We start from the raw sequence: 10285 nt of genomic DNA, 5'->3' as shown, positions 1-10285 counted from the left end.
GCAATAAACCAATAAAGTATTATTGTAGCAAATTTTAAAGAGTAAAACAATTATGAAACAACATTGTATATGACAAAAAAATATTAAAGCATTCGACTAGCCATGATTTCCTAATGCATTAATAATAATACATCATTTTGCAGTACTGTTCTGCAATATATGGCAATTAAGCTTCAGAAGTAACTGCTGAACATTTCCAAAATACTAATGAGGTCATTAAACACATTTTGACCTTTTGTGACAACATGCCCCAATAGCAATACATGCCGCCCCACTAAATGCGGTAAGTTGTCACAATAGAAATTAAAATATGATTCTTATACAGAGCTCATGGCAATACAGTTTCAGAGACAGTTTCTTTACAACTTTCATTTCATTAACATAACACACGTTGACCTTCTGTGACAACATGCCCCGATAGCAACACATGTTGTTACACTATATGGGGAAAGTTGTCACAGTGGAACCGGTTTTTCTCAAATGAGTTTCTTTCAAATTTATGATCCTGCAGGTATCAGACACCGTTTTCCTCAGGACTTACAAATTCAGGAGGAAAGCAGTTTGTAGTTCCCCCTTCATTAATACAACAGCCCCACAGTGTGCAGTTTACAGATTTAAACAGCTTACAAAGATCCCCTCGGGTGTTTTAGGTGCCATCAGTTAATTCCTGTAATTTATGGGTTCTGCTGTGCAGGAAAGTGATGATAATGATGAAGAAGAAGAGTATTTAATAGGCAAATAAAACAATGTTCAGCCAAATAAACAAGTACAGAAGTCTGAAAGTACATTGATAATATGAGATGTTTAAACCTGGAAATACAAAGAACGCTTTAAAAGTTATGGCATAAAATATTTTTTTTTATTCTAGAATCAGTAATAAGAATACTTTCATATATGAGAGTCACTAATCAAATGTGAATAAAAAACTTAATAAATAATAATATATACGGAAATTAAAAATAAAAATATTGAAATAAATCATGTTTACATTCAGTGTAACTCAGAGAAAATATAACTTTATTATTTTCCATTTTCACTTCAGTTTTTAGTAATTTTTCCATTTCATTTTTAAGTTTTAGTCATTTTTTTGCAGTACATTTGGAAAAATATACATATTTTTGATATTATTAAAATATATATTTTTCTGTTTTAGTTTCGTTATTTTACTAAATTATAGAAATCTAAAATGTTGTCTTGGCTAATATAATTATTATTTTTTTTTTTTTACATTTATTTCAGTTTATTTTTTATTGTTAATGTTTATTTTATTTCAAGTAATGATTTTTAAAAATAGTTTTAGTTACTATAATCCGTTTTAAATCATCATAGTTTTTAAAATATAATCATATTTTATGGTGAATGGAGTATAAAACAGTAAAAAAAAACATGCACAAGGTAAAAAGTGAAAAAAAAAAAATCCTAATGTACAGTAACTTCATGAAATCTAATCTATACAGTTTCCATGTAGTTGAGCTGAGCACTGAACCTCATTAAGAGCATCACGCTGATGTCAGGCCGAGGTCTGATCAGAAGATGTTTAAAGCCACCTGAAGACGCTCAGCAGGAGACGATTTCCAGAACTCAGTTCCTGAAGATGAGAAGAAATGATGTTCCTGTAGAAAGTGCTTCAGCGGTAATGATGCCAAACTCCATCAGTCCTCAGTTTCTTTTCGTCCCTTGAAGGAAAACTCTGTATTTCTTTAGAAGTTTAAAGGAGGCTTCAACTGTTTTATTGCGTCTCTTTATTTACTTGTTCCTGATATTAAACTTGTATGTGTTGAAACGTTACATTTGACATTTGGTTAGAATTATTATTGAACTTTATATGTACGTTTGCTTTACTTTTCTGCATTTCACAGATTTATAGTATATTCAACTTATTTTTGAAATACATTTTTAATATACATAAAAACACTGAATTAGAGAAATGTCAAATCGGTTGAAAAATTTGTTTCATAAATATGACTTATATGTCTTTATGTCTTAATTATGTTTATGTTAACTATCAGTTTTTATATCATAATTTTTATTTAGATTATGCCATTTGGATTTATGTCAATGAAAAATGTTTTTTCAATATTTTTTTAAATAAATAATTTATATTTATTTTATCATAATTTCTAATTATAAATCATAATAATAAATTTTTGTCATAATTTCTATTATATCATAAAAATACATTTTTGTCATAATTTCTATTATATCATAAAAAAATTTTTTTGTCATAATTTCTATTAATCATAAAAATACATTTTTGTCATAATTTCTATTATATAATAATAATACATTTTTGTCATAATTCCTATTATATCATAAAAATAAATGTTTGTCATAATTTCTATTATAGATCATAATAATAAATTTTTATGTCAGAATTCTGATTTGCCAAAGCATTATTTTTTTAAGTGGCAGAAATAATTAAATACATAATTACTGTAAAACTGTATAGAATTACACAGACATATATAAGCTGATGGCAAAAATTCATAGTTTGCATGTTACTATGCAATTCTACTGTTTTAATTTCTTTGAATTGCACACTAAATTTGAACGGCATGCAATAAAGATTGTTTTAAAGCGGCTTCACAGAAAAAGTGACAGAATCAATGATGCAAACTTCGAACAATGTTATTGTTTGAAGTTATGAATGGATAATTGAGAGTTGGATTCTGTATTTCAGATTCATGCCATCGTGCATGATAGAGTTTGTCTGGTATTTAGAGAGAATGTTTCTGTCATGAGAACATCAGAAAGGCTTCTCGAGCTCATCCTTGTGCATCTGTCTCTGATGAATCCATGGCTCTGGGCGACGGCGTGCAGAGCGCCTATAAAAGCAATAAAACCCAACAATGGCTTTTCAGAAATTAACGCAGCATCTCCATATTGATGAGGAAACATATCCAAGCTTTGCTTTTCGTCCTTTCTTTAGATGTCACAGTGATGGATGCCATGTTTGCAGCATGCCATGATCAACTGTTTTCTGATATTTTGACTAATGCTGCTTTTGAGTTATAGCCAGCGAAAGGAATAATCACTCAGATATGGGAATGCAGACGGCGAGGGGGGCGTGCATGTAAATGAGCGCATATGCATTAATGCATGACCCTATAAGAATAACAATCAGGCCTTCGGGCGCTAAAGCAGGTGTCGTTAATAGTCACGCCGGAAGCTCTAAGCTCCATATTTTCAGCATCTCCTATTATTATTTTACAGTTATCTGAACCTATTCAAAGACCTTCCTGTTCTGATGTGAAGCGGGTAATTTACTGTCAGAGAAAACATGCATGTGTTTGTTCAGCTGTGTGCTTGAGTTCAAAACAGTTACTTACTAGATATATTATGTAAGTTTATGTGCAATAATGTAAGCTATTGTTATTATGCAAATTGTTAATTATGCATGTAATTATTTAAAAGGTAAATCATATTAAAAGTGATAATTATAACACAAGAAAGTAATATTTTTAAGAGATAAAGTGATGGATAATGAATAAATAAAAATGCATGACATAAAACATAGAATTTTAGAAAATCCTTATGGCATACTGTAAAATAATACATGAAAAGTCATAAAATTACCTCAGTCATAATTAAAAGACGTATGACATAAACATTTATATTTATAAAGTCTATGTTCAAAAATGTGAGTGACAGTTAAGGGGTTAAACTCAAAATTATCAGATTTTTTTTTCTCCAGTTTATGAGATGAAATGTTGATATTATGACATAAAAATTGTTAATTATGATGAAAATGTTATGAGTTAAAATTATGAGTTAAAAATTTATTATTATGAAAAGGTCACAGTTATGACATACCAAGTTATATTTATGAGAATACAAACACATTAAAAAAACTAAACATCAAAATGATAATTGACATTCAATTTTATTTATGAGATGAAGTAAAATAATAAAGTAATTCATAAAATAATCAAAGTACAATTTGAGAAAGCATGACAAAAAAAATAAAAATGATATTATAAATCAGTCATATTTACGAGATGAAAAGTCATAATAATGATAAAAGAGATTATTTTCTTGTCATAATTATGATTTTACAAAGCAAGATGTTTTTCTTCTCTTACGTGGCTTGAGTTGGCTTCATAAGGCTATTAATTCAGCACATTAATAGACAAACCTGGTGGAGAGAATGTGTTTCAGTGATTCTGCTCTTATGATATTGCTCTTTTATTGCTCAGGACATGAACATGAAGGTGCTGATCATAAATCAAACCATCAGTGTCTTCTGTCGGTCAGATATCAGGTCAGAACTGCTTACACATCACTGACTTACACACACCTGTCTGTCTGTATGTCTGTGGGCGTGTCTTCGATAGCTGCTCTCTGATTGGCTCCTCGGGAGCTCATTGGATAATGCAGTATTAATGCAGTCCTGTGAGGGAGATCCATTCATATGATGGGAAGGTTCGGCACCCCCCCACAGAAGCCTGTCAGAGAGACTGATGGAGAGCCCCAGACCTCAAAATAACCCCAAATCTCACCATTACCTCTACTTCTTTTCTCATCATATGACAATTATGTTCTTTTCAGCATGCAATTCAACAATGCCGCCACTACAAATGTAACTTAAAAGTAAAAAATGATGACATGAAAGTCCTACTTATGAGATGAAAAGTCTAAATGATGACTCACTAAGTCATATTATGAAATTATGACATATAATGTGATATTTATGAGATGAGTCAAATGTATAATATTTATGAGGTCAACACAAGTAAAATTTTCATGATAATTTTGACTTTAAAATTCTGGTAAATTTTAATCCCATATGTCTTAATATGTTATGATTTTGATTTCACCTGCTATATGTCATTATACAGTAATTATTTTATAATTTAATTATAGAATCAGATTGACGCAGCAGTGCTGCCACCGTGTGGCTACTGTTCATCATTACACCTTCACCTTTGGTCACGTGTGCACTCTATGAGACTAGAGTTATTCCACTAGAGAGCATGTGGAATTAAAGCACCGTCATTCATCTACACTACAATTTATTGTTTAAAAAGAAATCTCTTCTGCTCACCGAGGCTGCGTTATTTGATTTAAAACACAGTAAAAACAGTAATAAAATATCATTATAATTCATAATACCCATTTTCCATCTAAATAACAACAAACCAACAAAAACAGACACTTTATCAGTTTATATTAAAATATATTAAATTACAGATTTTTTTCTAGTACTTAATTTAAAATACATCAAAATAGGTAATTCACCTATTTATATTAACATATGGGATTTAAATATTATGAATAAAATAACATTTGTCTAGTATTTAATCCTAAAATTAAATATCAGAATTAAAAATAAAATATTTCTTTTCTAATATTAAATTTTTAAATAACTGACCTATTTATATGAAAATCCATAAATTATTACAAAATTATTTGGTATTTTTTTTAATAGACCTAAATCGTTAAGACACCAAAACACTAAAATTGTAGCTAGTTATATATAAAATATAAATTATAAAAAAATACAAATAAATATTTCTAGTACTTAATTAAAAAAAATCGACATGTTTACATTTTGAATTTCAACTTTAAAGAGAATTTACCTATTTCTATAAAAAATATATAAATTATTATAAAATTCAGTATTTTTTTGTCTAGTGCTAATCTTAAAATTAACATTAAAATAAAAAGCATTAAGTATTTTTTTTACTAACACATAATTTTAAAAGAACTGACCTATCTTAAAACATATGATGTTAAAACATTTTTACAAATATTTAGTACTTAATTGAGAAGACTCTCCTGTTTATATTAAAATATATAAATTATTGATTTTATTTTTTTTATTTTTTAGACAGCGAAGACATCAAAAACATGAACCTTTTTGCATATATATATATATATATATATATATATATATATATATATATATATATATATATATATATATACACACACACACACACACACACACACAATTAAATGATACTGGAAAATGCAATATAAATATATATTTTGCATTTATTTATGAAATAATGAAGAATTGTTTGTAGGTGGTTTGCAACACTTACAGTAGATCAGAATAGTTCATATGAAAATCCAAACATCACCTGACGTACACTGTTCATAAAAACACATTTATGCCAAGACAAGACACATGAAAAAGACAAAAAAGGCCAAAGACAAAATGTTTATTCACTGTCAGTCTGCGACTGCAGCTCTTCCTGAAACACTGGCAGTGTCAAATAAGGCAAAGGGCGTATAGATCATATGGATTTTACAGTTTTGCACCAACAACAGTTAGTTATACATTCACCAGTTACTGTATGTGTGATATTATATAGATCTATATATATTTATATATACTGTATATATTTATAAACGTATTCTTAAAGAAGTGTGAGGGACACAGGTAACAGAAGAAACACTCACGGTTATAAAGCTGATTCAGTCTTTACTGTGAAACACATCATCTTACGTCTACTCTCTGTGATCTCTAATAAAATAAAATACAAATATATTATGCTCATCATATATAGCTCTTAAACTGAGCATTTTGCATTGGATAGAATCTGTTCAGTTCTATGTCTGTGTTTGGAAATAAGCTCATGTACGAGACATCAGCGTAGTGTTAGAAACACAAACGCACACACGCGCGCACGCACGCACGCACACACGCACGCCGCACGCACGCGCGCACACACACGCGCACGCACGCACGCAAACCCAACAGACAGTCGGTGACTTCAGAGATGAATTTGCACAAAAGCATCGATCACATCTAAAGCCGTTTTACAAATACATAGAAAAATATAATCCTCTGAATGCCCTTTTTACAATTTTAGATAGATTATAGATTTATGTGAAAATATCAGTGTAGCTAGTGGAGGAGGATCGAGTGTGTTTCCTAAAGGGAAGTTAGTGAACATCTTAATATATAACCCTTTAAAAATACCATGGTATTAATTGATCATGATTACTATATTCATGTACTTTATAGTGGTGTTGTTCTACCATAGTCACATACTATAGTATTTACAAAAAACTATCATGGTACTATGGTTTTGTGACATGTGCTGTGTGATTGTATTCTTGGAAGTACCCTGAAATACCATAGTACACCATGGTATGTTTCAAATCACCATAGTTATACCTTCACCACACGCACTTTTTTGCAAAGAGTACCATGCTAACATTATAAAACCGTGGTATTTTTTGTAAGAGATGAAAGCTATAACATTAGAGGGTCGTTTTACTCTCACAAATGTTGCCCTTTTCTACAGTTGCGCTGTGAATACAGTTTTTACACCAGTGGAACGTAATATGCTTGGCAAAACAAAGCAATAAAGTTTCTTAATCTGAGTTTCTGTCCTAAACTGAGATGTTCTGTCAATCATCTGGTTAGTGGTTAGTGTAGCCCCGCCCACTCTGACATCTGATTGGTCCAAAATCCCACCTTCATAGACTACCATTCAAGAGTTTGGTGAATTTTTTGAATGTTTTTGAAAGAAGACTCTGCCGTTCACCAAAGCTTCATTATTTATTTGACCAAAATGTAGAAATTGTGAAATGTTATTATAATTTAAATTAAATTTTTTCTATGTAAATATCTATTAAATTGTAATTTATTCCAGTGTTCAAAGCTGTATTTTCAGCATCATTCCTCCAGTCTTCAGTGTCACATGATCTTCAGAAATCATGAAAATATAATGATTTTCTGCTCAATAAACATTTCTGATTATTATAACTGCTGAATTGTTTTTTTTATTAATCTCTAAAATTAACTTAACTCTTTTGTTATCAATAATATTTCTTATAAATTCAAATATATACAGAGAGAGTTAAATTTCACATTTTTCTCACAAAAAAAAAAAAAAAAAAAAATATATATATATATATATATATATATATATATATATATATAATAATTTCCTCCATTATTTTAATGTAAAGAAGAAATATTTTCAGGATTCTTTGATGAACAGAAAGGTCCAAAGAACAGCATTTATTTGAAAGAAATGTCTTTTCAAAATCAATTTTTATGAATAAACGTATATTAAAAAAAAATCTTTTTGAGCCCAAACTCTTAATGGTAGTGTATCTGTATAATAAACATTTGATAGTTGTCTGTGAGTTTTGAAATTAACATGAATATTTATTCTGTTCTGGTTAGGACACATTTTAAAGGCATTTATGTAAATGAGTGATGTGCTGCGGGTTATTGATGGCTGAGATTGTGTAATTATGGATTAGTGTAATTAGTCTGTGAAGCACTGATCAGACGACGGACAGGTAACAAGGGGTTAAAGCACGAGCGTCAGTACAGGTCTTTATAAGGTTTGGAGTAGTTAAACATCAAGTAGTCCATGTAGTAGAAGTCATACGCCCGCTGGCGCTCAGACGCGTTCAGCTGCGAGAAATAATGCTGTGTGATCTGAGTGGAAGTTCTGGCGGCTTTGGGGTTCCCGTCTTTGAACGAGGGGTACGACAGGTTCTCCGGCGCACCGATCTTTCGTAAAAGAAAGTTGGCGTCTTCTTCTAAGGTCTCGACTTTCCCGATGAAGTCGTAGTGAAGATGGCAGGGGCTACAAAGCTGGTTGGCCGCTTCCCAATGGATGTCCATTCCCACAGGACGATGCACGTCTAAAAGATAATGCATGAACTCTCGGAAGGTCACGCCGCTCCCCGTCTTCAAAGCCGTCTGCGATGCATTCACCCTGTATTTGGAGATGATGGGCTTTCCGAAGACGGGATGGTAGTAGGAATTAGGACTCTCGAATTTGTCCCTGAACGCAGACACCAGTCGCTCCATCGGCTCTCGGACGAAGAGGACTTTGGTGTACGTCTCTAAACGACTTGTGATGCCTTGATGGTCGAAGCTGTCCAGGCGTTTCAGGTGATTGTCGTAATGAACGGCCACGTGATTGATTTCTCGCGTCGAGTTGGCGACGCCGGCTAAAACCATCAGGATTCTCTTCCAGTTGGAGCATCCGGCTTTAGGCACCTCGCAGTACAGAAGCTTATGTCGGTCCTCCACGTAAATCCGCGAGACGTGATGTGGCGTTATCGTCCGTGAAATATTACTCCGGTATTTCCCGCAGACGTCCCGTATGATCCGCCGACGGGACTCCTGGACGCGTGATGGAGATGATGAGTTGGGTCTCAGCACAGGGCTGGTCTTTAATAGTTTCCGGTGGCGTTTGGTGACCTGTTGAGGGCTCGGGTCGTGCTCCCGGGACCCCGGTGTGGCCGAGTCTCGTTCCCATTGGGAATCTGGAAGCTGCATTGGTGAGATGGGGTCGATGTCGCCCTCCTCTGATCGCTGGTTGACTCGGTCACTGAACTGAGCGCACTGCTCCTTTAAACACACACAGAAGACAAACCAATGAAGCATCCTCACATCAGAAGAGGAATATATTTATTGTTATATTACACTTCAAAAAAAATTTAAAATATATTTTTTTAAATGATCATAATTTTAAATAATTTATATATTGACAGTATAAGAGGGAAATGTATTTATTATTTTATATTTCACTAAAAATATTTATAATAATCATATTGTTTATAAATATATGTTGACATTATAAGAGAGGGAAATATATTTTTTCTATAATATTTCATTTAAAAATATTTTACATAATTTCTTTTTTTAGTTATCATAATTTTAAATAAATCTATATTTTCATTATAATAAATGAATATATTTATTCTGTTATATTTCACTCAACATTAATTATTTAAAATGAAATATTTAATTCGTTTTCATATTTTTTAATTCATTTTCTCACAAATTCTTAGTATTTTAAATGTAAAGAAAAAATATAATAATTAATTATTTGAAGTATTGTGAAGTATGAATACATTATGGTGGTATTTATAGCATTGAATTAAATTCATTTAGATTTGAATTAAAACCAAATCATTGTGTTCAGATAGAATGATTTCAATCACTATTAGAATAAAGAGAGCCTAAAAGTCCAAATAAAAAATGGATGTATAAAATTTATGAGAATTTGGGATTACATATATAAACTCTTTTAATGCACACATGCTGATGCCTTTAATAAATATATAAATAATAATACTAATAACAATACTACTTCTACTACTAATAATAATAAGAAGCTAAAATGTAAAATAAAAATCCTAAATGCAAGTAACATTTATATATATATATATATATATATATATATATATATATATATATATATATATATATATATATATATATATATGTTACTTGCATTTAGGATTTTTATTTTTAATTTTAAAATATATATACACACACATATATAAAAAGTTTGCA

The 10285-nt window shown here is 30.9% G+C and overlaps 1 protein-coding gene across 2 annotated transcripts in view; it reads right to left on the bottom strand.

Moving 5' to 3' along the window:
- Window positions 1-8002: 8002 nt before the first annotated feature.
- The window catches only part of chst8 (carbohydrate (N-acetylgalactosamine 4-0) sulfotransferase 8), a 125159-nt gene continuing 122876 nt past the window's right edge, over window positions 8003-10285 (bottom strand). Inside the window, exon 5 of one of the 2 annotated variants that reach the window (XM_026230477.1) lies at window positions 8003-9334. In XM_026230477.1, the coding sequence (XP_026086262.1) occupies window positions 8294-9334 (1041 nt within the window). In that variant the 3' untranslated portion in view covers window positions 8003-8293. The remainder of the gene's footprint in view (window positions 9335-10285) is intronic. The other variant, XM_026230478.1, reaches the window with a different exon arrangement.

This window comes from Carassius auratus, chromosome 43 (genome assembly GCF_003368295.1).
Source record: "Carassius auratus strain Wakin chromosome 43, ASM336829v1, whole genome shotgun sequence".
NCBI lineage: Eukaryota > Metazoa > Chordata > Actinopteri > Cypriniformes > Cyprinidae > Carassius > Carassius auratus.
The sequence above is the reverse complement of the archived record's forward strand: the minus strand, read 5'-3'. Positions and strand labels throughout refer to the sequence as shown.